At 40.5% G+C, this 14,514-nt stretch overlaps 1 protein-coding gene across 3 annotated transcripts; it reads right to left on the bottom strand.

Annotated features, from left to right (window-relative positions):
* Positions 1–536: 536 nt before the first annotated feature.
* afap1 (actin filament associated protein 1) lies at positions 537–14,255 on the bottom strand. 3 transcript variants are annotated; one of them, XM_085938098.1, is made up of 18 exons: positions 14,164–14,255; positions 10,597–10,725; positions 10,285–10,367; positions 8,656–8,764; positions 8,358–8,569; positions 8,107–8,286; positions 6,455–6,535; positions 6,214–6,289; positions 5,965–6,120; positions 5,352–5,563; positions 5,110–5,255; positions 4,900–5,014; positions 4,294–4,458; positions 3,499–3,628; positions 2,987–3,151; positions 2,500–2,690; positions 2,212–2,379; positions 537–2,085 (listed from the first exon to the last, which is right to left on the bottom strand). In XM_085938098.1, exons 2-18 carry the CDS (start codon positions 10,721–10,723, stop codon positions 2,059–2,061), a joined length of 2,343 nt encoding a protein of 780 aa, XP_085794224.1. In that variant the 5' UTR covers positions 10,724–10,725; positions 14,164–14,255; the 3' UTR covers positions 537–2,058. The 3 variants fall into 3 exon arrangements, with proteins under 3 accessions (XP_085794224.1, XP_085794218.1, XP_085794231.1); XM_085938092.1 differs by lacking the exon at positions 14,164–14,255 and adding an exon at positions 12,917–13,786; XM_085938105.1 differs by lacking the exons at positions 4,294–4,458; positions 14,164–14,255 and adding an exon at positions 12,917–13,787.
* Positions 14,256–14,514: the final 259 nt, after the last annotated feature.

The following is a 14,514-nucleotide window of genomic DNA, read 5'->3' as shown; positions in this document are numbered from 1 at the left end:
TTTTTAATCCTGTTCTTTTTCTCCGGGCACTCTGCTTTCCTCCCACATCCCCAAAACATGCATGGTAGGCCGATTGAGCACTCCAAATTGCCCCTAGGTGTGAGTGCAGATGGTTGTTCGTCTCTGTGTGCCCTGCGATTGGCTGGCAACCGGTTCAGGGTGTCCCCCGCCTGCTGCCCGATGACGGCTGGGATAGGCTCCAGCACGCCCGCCAACCCCGGTGGGGACAAAGCAGTTCAGAAAATGGATGGATGGATGGATGGATGCATGGATGGATGGATGGATGGATGAATGGATGGATGGATGGATGGATGGAAGGGAAGAATGAAAGCAAGGAAGGCAGAGGGATGAAGATTTGGATCGGGATCATGTGAAAGAAAAAGGATACAAAGAAAGAAATAATGCAGAAGGGAACAAGGAAAAGAAAGTAATACAATATACTGTGTAGTATAATAGTATAGCACATAATACAAGAGTTTGTAATATTAAACTAAATGTCTTGTGGTTTTGTACATGAATTTCTAAAAGCAACAAGGGAACTTTAGATATTTATTGATATAATTCAGTAAACACAAGTCTCTCAAATTATGTACAAAGCATGTTACCGTCGTCAAGCTGACAACTGTCCAATATGAAATGAAGTACAACACTTATAAGGTGCAAAAAACAAACAAACAAACAAACAAACAAACAAACAAACAAACAAACAAACAAACAAACAAACAAAACAAATAAAAACTCTCCCCAAACCAATCTGCTAAGCTAAGCTATGCTACATATGGCAGGTTCACATTTATTGGCAGAGAAAAGCCGCATCATGCTAACATCATAAAATGTCTCATACTTACTAGTATTATGGATTATTTTCTAAAACAACCAAGGACGACCATTGGGGCCACGTTGAAAATATGAGATAATTTTTCCTTGTAATATTGCATTATCACAGGTAAAATTATTCTCAAATAACGACTTTAACTCCAAAGTTTTATTTGTAGAAAATGTAAATAGTTAAAAAAAAAAATTTGATTATTGTTGAATTAAGCATCTTTGAGTGTCCAGAAAAACTCTATATAACAAATCTGATGCTTTATTGTTATTGAGAGCGCACACTGGCACCGTTTTTGGTGTATTCTGAATTTCTGAAAGGCAATATTTGCAAACTTGGAGTGGATTACCGAACGCAGCAAGTGAGACAGCGATTGTAAAATGTACACTTGTTTCTGAAATTACAACTCTTATGTCGCAATTTCATCATAATGCAGCATTTTTTGTAAAAACAAAAATCCTCCAATTACAACTTGATCAATTAATGTGGTCTTTTTCTCTTTGGGCATTTTTTCCTTGTATTAATGTAAAATCAAGTTTTTGTTTCTTTTAAAATGACTAAAGTGACGCCAAATTCAAATTAAGCAAATGTATCATTGCTTCAATAATAAAATGAAAACGGAATGTACAAAGTACATGGAGCTGTGATATCTCTTAGTATTTGTCTTTTCTTTTCAGACTGCTTGGAATTCTAGGAAGAGAGCAATCAAGAGCCATAAGCATTCCAAATAAAGCAACAGTATCGACATGTTAAAGAAGACTTCCCAAAATTTGAGGCTGGACCCAAAATGCTTCCCCCGCGGGGGTTCAACCCCAAATGTGGGAAATCTGCAGGGTGTAACGAAATTCCTTTTCTACATATATATATACTTTAAATAGATCAACATAAATAGAGGGAAGCGTCTACATTTTTCCTTGAAACATTTACAAATAAATATTGGATTTGGACTGAATATGTGGACAGAGACTTTGGATGGAAAGCACAAAAAGAAAGTCAGGCACCACAATACGAATAGCAACACTATGTACAAGCATGCTCAACAGTAGAAAAGTGTCTGAAAACCAGAATTTTTTTCTTTTTGCTTTTTTTGGTTAAACAAAAAAAAATGTGTGTAAGGACTGTTTCAAATAAATACATAGGCAATGTATCCTAAAGAAGAAAACGTAAGAGCAAGTTGTGTGTGTGTGTGTGTGTGTGTGTGTGTGTGTGTGTGGGTGTGTGGGTGTGTGGCTTTATGTTCCACTCTTCTGTTCCCACTCCTGGAAAACAAATAAACATTTATTCATAGATTGTTTGACGTTACAAAATATGCATTGTGAAAATGTGACATACAGTATTTTACAAAATCACTGCATTTTCTTTTCCTTTGTTACGTTAACACTGACCTTGGCCTTCCTCAGGACATGTCCTCGGACTGGCGAGGCCTTGGGGAGGCCCTGCTGGCGGCGGAGCAGCGAGGCGCTGTTCACGGGCAGCGAGCAGGTCTCCGTGTCGCTGGTGTCGCAGCTGGAGAAGGGCGAAGGCTCCTGCACCCGTCGTAACGACGCTGGTGACTACGTTGCGATACGTCAGGAAGAAAACCCAGTTACTGGATGAATTGTTCTTTTACATCAAGCATACAGGTGTAAACATATAAATACTACTAATACTTCATACTACAGTGGCCTAGCGACCTGGACTGCAGCTGGAGCAGCTTTGGGTTCAATGGTGAGGCCCAGTGTGACACCTCCGTTCAGGGCCTTCTTCAGGCTATCCTTGACCTCAATCAGCTCCAGCTCCAGGTTCACTCGCTCCTCCTCCTTCTGCCTGCACTCATCCTCCACCTTCTTCAGCCGTTCCGACAGCGTGGCCTGCGATCGCTTGCCTGTCGGGACAAACCCGTTGAACTTTATTGTCCAACTCATCATAAAACAAAAGAGGATTACATCTTAGAACCACCTAATTGGACTTTTACACAGAAAGGAAGCCACAAACAAATAGCATCAGTAGCGACGCTTGAAGCACCGGAAATTTGAACACAAAATTCAACTTTCTAAAAAAAACTTTCTAAAAGCTGCGGATATTGCGGAATCATGATAGGTGAGCCGCAATTTAGTGGGGCAACACTGAAGTCGCATCATTGTTTTTGGCATGTATGCCCGCCTCTATCCTCCGTCTCACCCGAGGCCGCCTCAATGGCGCTGCGCAGGTCCCTGCGTTCCTTCTTCAGAGCGGTGAGATGGTTCCTGAGGTCAAGTTTCTTCTTGGTCAGCTCGTCGTCTTTGGTCTGCAGCCGCTTGGCGTCCGCCTCCACGCGGTTTTTCCCATATTTACATTGCTCCCCAGCTGGGACACAAACCAAGCAGATCCGATTGAAATTCGTGCCAGAGATGCAATTTGGAAACGATCCAGATTAAATTTGACATTGTAGATTTTAACGCTATGCTTACATAGTAAATTCAGTTCCGTTTGGATAAGTTTTAAAAGGTATGCAATAATTTATTTGCCATGGTAAATTTCAATTGTGGCCACTCTGGATCACATTCAGGTCAAATTGGGTATCTGACATCTGGATTTTGGCCTGTTTTACTGCAGCTTCTTCTCTCTTCTAATCAAATAGCTAACAGAAACAGGATTCAATCTCCTCATAGACAAATACTCATCTATTGTTATTATTTTACATGAATACTTACTGGAGTTGTTACGTTTCAATGACTGTGTCCCGTTCATTCCAGTCACTCCATTCTTCTTTTGCTGACTTCTTGGATCTGCCTTCAGTTTGGATGCCAACCCATTGCTTGTGGTTCCCTTCTTTCCCTTAAACTAGTTGGACCAGAACACGGTAGAGGGGCAATTAATGGCCGACGAATCGATTATCAAATTAATCAAAACCAATTTCCTCAAGTTAGCCACTCACCAGTAAATATTTTCAGATTTCTGTAGTCCATCATTAGACATTTACAATAATGTAAAAACATATGCTTTGATTTTTTGGAAAAAAATATCTCCATGAATTTAGATTTGTGCATTTTCCGCAGTAATAAAAAAAAATCGGATTAATCAAACAATTGAATAGATAATCAACAGATTAATTTGATGATCAAAATAATCAATTGTTACAGCTCTACAATAATACACGATTATTAGTGCAACTAGTCGGGGCAAGGCACTTTTCTAGCTTTCCGCACTAGTACTGGAGCCGCAAACTAGGTGGTGATGCATCAAATACTTCTGACACAAAGAGTGCACGAAAATTTGCGTGATTTCCTGGAAAAAAAACAACTTTAATGGCCAGTGATTGAAATATTTATGGATATGGCTTGATTCACTGGCAATTCCATGTAAAAGGCACAGGCTGATAACTGTTTTGATTTTACACTCTTTCTGATGATAGAAGCTCATGTGAAAGGGCAAGTTTGTTAATCAGGTAGCAGCAGATTTGTATTGGAATGTTAAGAGCAAAAAAAGCATCATGCAATGTTAGTCACCTGAGCAGCATCTTTGGTTTTACTATCGGCAGTGAGAAACTTAGAAGAGACTTTAGAAACGGGTGTCTTATAGTGATTTGTCGAGACGGTCGGCTTGGCTGAGGGCACGTTTTCGTAGGAGTTCTCATCGTGCGCTTCCTTCCCACCTGTGCCTGGAGTGGAGTGCTGCACATTAACGCCAAGAGGAAAAGAAGAAGAACAGAAGGAAAAGAGAGGATGCAAGTAGATAGAAGGGCGTTAGAGAACGAGAGTTGTTAGTAGATTATGAGCTTCAGATGTTTTTTGTGGGTCACCTCCTGACTGATAAAAATTTCAAATGGCTATAAAAAAACAGATGCGGGGCAAAATATTTGAATTTGAGTCAATATTCAAAATTATATCAAAATGACTGCTTTTAATCAAAATGGCCAACTTCCGGAGTTTTTTTGTGGATCACCTTTTGACTGCCATGCCTACCAAATTTCATTTTGCTTTGTGAAGAACATATGGCCTATTCAGGGTTTTCTGAGATGTTAAGTGAGTTAAAATGACCACTTCTTTTGTCTCCCATCACCTCTGAATGAAATTAATTCTTTCTGATGGGAAAAGGTAAAACGGGAGCCTTACCATTCCATTGATGGGTACGTCATGGTAGTGCAGAGCCGTCCCGCTGGGGCAGGCATAGCTGCCGACGTGATTGTCCAAGTACGGATTTGGCGAGACTGCACGCTTGCTGGTGAAACTGGAAGAATCATTCATTAGTCGTTAAAAGAATTCTGACCGTTGTCGATTGGCGAGTTTGTTGTCCGATAGTGACATCCGTTGCACGTCTCTCACCAGAGGGACTGTTTGGCCAGCTGGATTACGTTGGCAGTGGTCTCCACGTCAATGTAGTCGTAATGCAAGGTGGCCGGGTCTGCGGTGGACCCCGTCTCGGCCAGTAAGACCCCCAGCCAGCGACCCATGGCTTCAGAGGAGGAGGCCTGAACAGAAAGGAGAAAAATGAAACAAATTACTTTCATATTATTAACATTAGTGCGCATATGTTATTGAAATAAAGCATGGGATGTTTCAAGCACCTCTAGTACTGCGACCTCTTGACCGTTGCGTAACAAGCGGAAGGCAAAAGGATGCTTGTGGTCTAGGCCGGGGCTGACTTCGCACCCTCGGAGGGGCAGCGAAGCGATGTGGCTCTTCAGGTCATCCTGGTCCTTGTGCAGCAGCAGCTGGTTGTCTTTGAGACGGCACCAGCGCTCCCGCCAGCGGTTGTTGGACAACACGTTCAGGTAGCCTTTTGGTGAAACAAGAAGTTAAACCACATATGGAATTTATTATAACGGACTATTTTGCGCTAGATGAGAAAAACTTTTTCTTTGTTACGGAATAATGTTTTAGGAATTTGAAGGCTGAATGAACTGAAACGCTGTGGAATTGATTACATTTGTTCAAATGTGGAATACAAGATTTGATGTTGGAAAAGAATCCATCAACAAATGTTGGAGGAGGTAAATAGTGTGACAAATTCAAAATACTGCCTACTAGTGGCCAAGTCACACACAGCACAAGGACCCAAAAAGAATTTATTATGATGCACAAACTGTTTAATTCTTCACATTAATCTTTTATGTTATTCTATACAGGCACAATACAGCCCATATTCATAATAAAAAAACTTTCCACCACTGAGCTTACCACACGTGGGAACATCTTCCTCTGCTGACGAAGTCTGCTCATCCATCGATGGCTTCTTCTTGCCCAGCCCAATGATCTTGGTGATCTTCTTCCCAGCGCCTTTCCCAACAGTCCCGGTCTTGCCCTGCTCTGACTTGGAATTTTTCTTTCCTTTTCCTGGAATGCCACCACAGAAGGATCCCATGGATGGAACCACACAAAACCCTCACATTAAAATAATAAAAAAAACATCTCCATATTGATGCGTACCGTGGTCCTTGTTGTCGACGTGTCCGTTCTCGTGTGGTGCTTCGCCGTCTGAGCTTGGCCTGTCACATGAGGACTTCTACAAAAATAGTGGACCAAAAAACATGTTTGATTAAAAACTAAAAAACTAAAGAGTGTGGAATATATGCAAAGACAGTACACAAAACAATCACTGCCTTAATTTCACTGTGATAATAAACATTTGCTGATCATATGATTAATTTTTTTTCCCCAACAGTTTTACCTTTTCCAGTTCAGGTTTGTGGAGTGGGGATCCAGAGCGATCCAACTCAAAAGTCCCGTTGCCGCACATTTCTCTCATGACCTAGAAACATGTAATACAGTAACACAGCATTACCAGCAAGGGACTGTCATTGCCATTAAAAGAAGTGGAAAATCTACACGCATTCTGAGGATTGCGGACGGGTTTATATGGTGCCGAGCCTCGCTTGGCTAGCGGAAAGTTAGGACCATAAAACATGGCTGGATTAGGAATCCTGAAATATTTCAAGGGAATTAAGATGCTCATTCATTAGCATTACATAAGTAAATAGGGCAGGTCTGCTTGCAAATGTGCAGCTTTGGAAGGAAAATGGAGAATGCAGAGGATATTTTACATGACCACGAGTCAATCTTGTAGTTTGTTGTTATCTGCATTTTACTTGAGAATCTATTTTTCAAATGACTTTTTACTTTTACTCTCTATATTAGACACAGATCTGCATGTTTGACTCCTTACCATTCCAAAATACGTTCCCTTTTTTTCCCCAACCTACACCTAAAAGAGAAGCAAGTAAAGCTATTTTTTTTTTTTTTTTTAAAGTATAAAAACCTAAATTATTCATGGATGAGCAGCTGCAAAGAAAATGGTAGCAGGCGTTTGAATGTGATTGGTTAATTCTGAACCCGCATCTTTTCAGGCGTAGCTTCTTGAGACCTTTTTTTCGGGTGGGCGTACTTGTGTTAGGCATGCCTACCAAATTTCACGTTGCCAAGTGAAACCGCTGCTACACACATTAAGTGGTCCAGAGTTTCACAATGGCTCAGGAATCTCGGTGCGACCATGCCAAGTGAGGGTTAATGAGATTTGCAGGGCCGCATGGGGCGCCAGCGTTCATTACAGTGACCCTCGTCCACTGCGGACCTGGATCTGCCAGGGAGGCTGGGTGATGCACGTCCACCCTCATCTTCCTGCGTTCCGAGCCACAGCGCACTTAGCTCGCTGCTCTTGGCTTAGGGAGAGCAATTATGTTTGGAGGGGGGAAATGACAGGCTGTGGCTCCAGGCGAGCGAGTGCAGAAGACATATGCGCACTGGAATCTCTAAAGTTGGAGATTGGTGAAGCTGGTCAAATTTGGGCTACACAAACTATTTTGCAATCAATTACTATGATGTAGCATTTTTCAGACTTAAGTCAACAGGAGGCATCTACTTGTGCACCCAAAAAAAACAAAAAACAAACATACAACAATGACTTCTTCCTACCTTAGTGTTGGGATGATTTAAAGTTTTAAATGAACTTGTTACACTTTCGTCCATTGGTCAGCAAATTTTACTTTTATTTTTTAAACAGAGATGCAAGTAAACCTCTGGATGAACTATTTTTGCTGAATTGGATGTCCCCCTGTTTTTTCTCTATCACATCAGTTTATATAATAATGATCCAATAAGAATAATATTATATGCAATATATTTAGCAATATTTATGGCTTAATGTGGAATACAATGAATGATGAAATCCCTTTTGTACAAGCTTTTAGAGGTCAACTTAAAAACGACATAAAAATATCTAAACCCTTTTTAAATCAGTGTCACATGACACATGAAGCAATCGACAATTAAAATCTGTGCAATCTTTAACAATGTAAGTGTTCCCTGTCATTGCACGTGGGTTACCTTGAGCCACTCCTCAGCTTGCTCCTTGCTCTGCACGGCGAGCACCAAGGCATCTGCCCCCTGATGGACAATCTTCAGTTCATGCCGTTTCTTTTTACCGTCTTTGGGGATGTGGGTGATGCTGCAACTTGACAGGGTCAGCTCCATTTGGGGCGTGTGGTCTTTGGACGACTTGTAACACTACAGAGAAAAAAAACACAACATAGCATTGATGTTGTACTTTCTGGAAATGAAGAAGAAGCAATTCTCACCAGAAGTTTGTTATCTTTAATAACACAGAGAAGCTTGGACCACTGGCCAAAGCGTTTCTTGCGCAGCAGGAAAGCGCAGATCCGGGCATCTTTGACCAAGTCCATGGAAGCCTCTTCGGAGGGCCACTGGTGGCGTGTCTTCCGACCCTTGTCGTCCTCTTCTTCCTCGTCGTATGACTCGTAGGAGCTGCTCATAGCGTCCGAATCGTAGTCTGTGAGCGGAAGTCATCAGGGAGGAATTAAAAAAAACAAAAAACAATGGCTCGATGCATCTGTTGACAAAGTGCATATCACTCACTCGATGTGATATACTCTGGTGCTTTGCCGGGGCTTAACGGCACGGCTTCCTCGTAGTAACCCTCTGGAAGCGAGGAGCTGGGTAGAGGAGGAGGCCCGTTAGTTGGAGCCTGTGAGGAGGACAGAAGATTGGAAAAATTACAAACAACATTCCTAAATAGGCATAAATTGGACAAAGAACATTGGAATGGCATCTGTTGAGAAACTGATGTGGAATCTGCGCTGAAGAGGGATGAGACGCACTATTGGATCTGTCGAAAGAATGTTTGCGAGGGGGAGAAGACAATAATTACACGGTGCTGCACGACAGATGAAAACAAGAAAAAAGCCAAGGACAACTTTGGGTTTGAGAGATGTATAATTACGCCTCGCAACGATGAATGGAATTGATTCAAGAGTTGTAAAACAGAGTCAAAGTTGAAAAATTAACAGAAAATGCCGGCACGGTTTGCGTGATAGCGTTCATGTCTTCTAGGAGGGAGGGTCATTTGACAGGAAGGCCTCTGTTTGACCACTAAATACTGAAATACATTTACAAATAATGTATCCTGTGCAGGAGCAGGGACATTGAACGGTGTCAACGCGACATGCCGGTGACCTACATACGCCCAGCAAAACAAAAGCCAACAAAAATGATGTATGCTTTGGAATTTTAGCGCTGGCGTGACGCAACGCCCTGTGTGTTGACTTGCCAAGTAGAGGGAGGGTCCCACCCTGAGGGGGTTAGCGAGAGAGAAGGAGGGGGGGTCATTGCTCTCCAACATCAACACATATGGAAATCATTTGTGCACCATTGAAAGGAGCGCTGCACAAAATGTAGCGCGTGACGTAAACTGGAAGTAGGTGTGAAGGACTGCCAAATATTTTTCTGGACAGTCGGCTGTTCCCGAAGAGTTTAAAAAAATGATTGAGTGGCGACCAAGCTCTCACTTGTGAACCTGAGTAGGCCCTCAAATGATCCCGTGAGTTGTTATGAAACAGTAAAGCATCAACATCGGTCGGTAAACGCGAGAGCTGACTCTCTCCGGAGAGGCTGCGATTCCCCCAAATGGCCAGCGCAGACTTCAGGATGGAAAGCGCGTTGTCGGGAGCTCCCAAAAGCCGCAGGCTGGAAGTCTGGCCGAGCGCGCCGGTTTGGCCCGGCTGGCGCGGGTCACAGACAGACTGTGGTCAAGGCTGTCTCTTCCTCCCCCGTGCTGACCCGCTCTCGTGCAGTTCACTTCTTTCGCTCGCAGATAACGATATGTTATCCGCGCACAAAATCTTAGTCTGGTAAAGCGACAACTTTATTCCTAACTTGAGCTCTGGTTTATTTTCCTCATTCTTGTAAAATCCCATCTATCTGTTAACTTTATATCTGGTTTCTTTTTTTTTTTTTAGTTAGTTAGTTAGTTCCTTGTAGTATTTAAAGCATTTTTCTTGCAGTATGTGTTTATTCTTAGACTAATAATTTTTCTTGCAAAGTTACTGTTTCATCAGACTATCAGGTACATTTTCAACCTTTTTTTCTGTAGTAAAAGCTCTTTTTTTCTTGCCATGTTTTATGACTTTAGTGTAATAGTTCAACCATCTTTGTAATTACAATTATTAACTAGCAACAAAAAAACTAAAAATTGGGGTCCAGTTTTACCAGCCAGGGGTGAGGAATTTCAGGCAGCGGCATCTGAGGCGGCGCGGGAAGTCCACTGTGGAGCTCTGCTTTACATAATGGTTCTGTGGAAAAGTGACAAAAAATGTCCCATAAACCCATTTTAAAGAATACATAATAACAGTTCCCAACATCCACTTGAACAAATAGGCACCAAGGCTTGTTTAAAAAGGAAAAAACACAACAGGTAGTAACTTTTAACTCAGTTGCTAATCAAAACAGCAGCACTTACAGAAGCACAAAAACAGTTGGCATTATGTTGTTGGTAGCGTTTGCTGTAAAGTTTAGTTGTACCTTTCTCCGACAGGACTCTGTTGAGGATGTTGGAGAGGTGCGTTTTCTTCTCACGGATTCCGGCACTAAGATATTCCCGGTCCAGTAGGTCTAGGAACAGCCGGAGCTCGTACACCAACTCCTCCATTGCTGCACAACCAGGCACATCATTTTGTCAAAGGATTTTAGTAAAGACAATTTTTTAATTTATTCTGCTGATAGCATTACTTTTTTTCTCATAGTTTTATAACCTAGACACTTTTATACAAGTAATTATACTCATTTTCTTTTACATGCAGACCTAATAGTACATAGACTGATACTATAAGCTGTATCGGGCCCAAAAAAATAAAACAAAATAATTATAATTGAAGGTACAAGAGGTATTCGATATGGTGAGTACTCAAAAAATGAATACTCGTACTGGTATCAGTCTGGGGGAAAAAAAAAAGGTTTGAACACCCCTAAAAAAAATAAAATAAAATTGTGGTTGTCAGCAATTTTCTAAGTACAATGTCTTCCCCGCCCCCCTAATTGACTTGTTTTGTTCTTTTTCGTTCATTTGTAACCATGTACAGAAAACATTTTAGCTTTGTAAGAGATCTTTGAAAGTTATGGCTTTTCTTGTCTAATGTTTTTTTCATATGTTCTTTCTACTTCAAGTATTACAATGCCACTCTTGTGACATTAAAACTTTTTTTCTCATAGTCATGAAAGTTTTTTTTTTCCCCCCCCGAGCATTACTCGACACTCCGCCCAACGGGGGAACGTTACGGACAAATCACAGGATGGTCGATGCGGCATTAGTTTCTGGCGAAAGACGAACAGTCTCAGATCTGTAATTACAACATTGCGGCGTTCACGTCATTCCGTTGAAAGCCCGGTCCAAACATCACAGGGCCGACTTGATTGCTATCAAACAGGTGGTTTAACGTACAAGCAGATGTTTTCCGACCCGAAAGTATACATCTGTGAAACCTCCGCGTGGAGCTGGAGGGATCAGGGCTAAGTCAGTTTGGAGAGAGTGAAGATGCGCCCTCTGGTATTTCTTTCCCAACGATAATTAGAGGGTACTCAGATGCTAACCACAAGCTTGCAAACTGCGAACAGCCGGGGATGAATGAGATGAGTGTTACACAGCAAGGAACATTCATATAACCAATTCTTACTGTATTTGAGTGGATATTTCAGGGATCTTTGCAGCTCTTCTAATTATCTTTAATAATACTAATGTCTATTAATGATAACTGTAGTTGTTTAAAATTATAGAATCATTGTAATTTGTGTTAGCCTATCAAGAATGCTTCTCACTTTATGTTTGCATGAAGCTGGCAGATATTAAATGTGTTCAAAGAGTGGTGAGGAGGAATTAAACTATATTGAAACAAATAGAAATGTTGAACAGACTTCGATCCTGGATGTATCTATAATGGATCACCACGATAAATGGGGTTCCCTCTACCTCTGAAAACAGTTTTCGAGCCACACTGGTGACAATCGTGAAAAAGATGTAAATATGAAGAAGTCATTGTACTATGGGAGTACAATTGCAATGAATAAGGAATTTTTCATTCTCACATTTTTTTTTTAGGTTTTTGTATGCAACATTTGTAAGAGACTTTGTGTTGAGATGGCTCCCAAAAGTTGAGTTCATGAGTAAAACCACATTTATAGTTAAAGAATGACGATAGAAAAAAAATGTTTTTTTTTATTTTTCTTTGTTGTTACTTTATGTATGACAATTTGACTCTGGAATCAAGTTTTCTCCTTACTACTGGTGAACTGGCTACAAAAATGTAATGAGCAGAAAAGCCATTTACTCCTAGTATGACTTGAGAAGTTTTAATTGTTTTTAAAATGTTCCCAGCACTTTGTGAGGCACTTTCACAGTGGAAAAAAAAAGCTAGACTTGTTTTTTTTATGGATGAAAGAGAACCGCAAACTGTTAGCAGCGTGGATATTGACACATACAGGCATTCTCCTGCCCCCCCTCACCCCAATTATACTGGGAAGTAGCCTGGGGGTGTGAAAGTAGATGTTAACCAAAAAAAAAAGGTAAGTGAATGGAGGTGGGAGGGTGCATTATGGGGTGGGGGTCCTCTGACCTATATAAATCATAACCTTCCAAACATAAAAACTGTTCTTAATTAGTAGCACATCAATCTAGCAAGAACAACACTACTTATTCAACAAATAACTCGAAACAACAAAGCAAGACATTTGAGTGTAAATGCAAATTCAAGTCGCTATGTACATAAAGAGGGGAAAATGTCGCCGTCAAGTCCGAAAAAGAAAAAAGCATCCAAGTTGAACCCACTCACAAACTCAGTCAGAAACTCACCCCCGCTGGATGTAAAAAGCACAGGCTCGCTCCTCATCATGTAATCCGCCAAACGACGGTCCATACACGGTTAGACGGCCACGCTGTTACTTTTCGCCGTGGTTCCAGGCGTTTTCGCCCCCGATTTTTCCTCCGCCTCCTTCTTCTTTCTCCCTTTTCCTCACTTTCCCCCACCGTTTTCTTTCCTCACCGCCCTCGACGCGACGCCTTCACGGACCGTCAGAGTTACCAGTTTTATTTTACTAAACATACCACGTGTACCATGCCATAAGGAATGTAAAGTTGCTTATTAAAAAAAACATATACGTAGTACCAGTGATGTAACGATTTCAACAAAAAGAACAAGAAGAGCAAATTTATAATTTTACCTCCCTTCAAAAGCCGAAATCCAAAGTCATAATCTTGACAAGAAGGGTTTATTTGACAAGTCAGAATCTTGCAAAAAAGAAAGTCCTAAAGGTAGGAGAATATTTTTTTATGCAATACAGTCATCAAAATAAAGAAACAATTCTCTTACTGAGAACAATGTAAAATGAAGAGAAAAAAGTCGTAATTATGCTACCAAAGGTCAAAATCTTAATCGTAATTTATGCAAATTTGGCAGTTTTTGCATATTCCGAGAACAGTCAGAAATCTGCAAGACTAAGTCAAAACGTTTCCCAAAAAATAGTATTACCAGAAATAAATAGGGTAAGATGAAATATGGTCATGATCTGATCAGAAACGTCATAAGGTTATCAGAAAAAAATAGATATTATTATGAAGAAAAGTATTTTCAGAAATACAAAAAAGCAAAACAGCATCATAAAGGTAGGAGATTTTTTTTTTTTGTAATGACATACCATTGAGAGAAAAACATAATTTTACAAGTACAAACAATACTAGAACAAAACTGGTATAATTTTATTCAGGAAAATAAAGAATAAACTCATTGTTTAGCCATTTTGACTGGGCAAATTTCATGTTATTAACAAGTAACATGGATGAGAAATCGTTTTTTTTTTTTTTTTTTGCCAAGACAGCGTCGTCTGTTGACGATCAATAAAATGAGCTTCCATTCGTCTCAATGACAAGACAATGCAATACTACGCCCCCCCCAGCCAACCAGCCAAGTCAGCCAAGCCCCCCTCTCCTCTTCAGCCAAGTAACTGCCCAAGTAACGAGTCACAAGCAGAAATATGACAAAACACTCCAAATCATAACGAAGTAGCATAAAAGAGGGTGAAATCGATGTAAATATAGCTCACCTCGCTCCTTTCTCAGGTTGCTTATTGTTCGCGTACCGGTGACAATCAGAGGCTGGACCGGAAGTGACTTCGCATCCTACGGCCAATCAGTGCTAAAGAGGCAAGGCTCGTTTGTTTACGATCCGTAAGGATATAAAAGAAAATACGAAATTGAAAATTAAGGGAAATGGAAATGAATTCGGCATATATAAAATTTTTATATTTCCATATTTATATAAAGTATATATTTTTTAAAATTACCCAATTGTTAAATTGCCATAAAATTAAAATGATAATATATTTCTACATATAAATTTTTTTTTTACATGTATTAAATATATAAATATATATATGATTCTGACAGTTTCACAC

Source organism: Syngnathus leptorhynchus, chromosome 2 (genome assembly GCF_054491065.1).
Source record: "Syngnathus leptorhynchus isolate UIUO chromosome 2, UIUO_Slep, whole genome shotgun sequence".
Classification (NCBI taxonomy): Eukaryota; Metazoa; Chordata; class Actinopteri; order Syngnathiformes; family Syngnathidae; genus Syngnathus; species Syngnathus leptorhynchus.
Note: the sequence above shows the minus strand (reverse complement) of the source record. Positions and strands in the feature narration are given on the sequence as shown.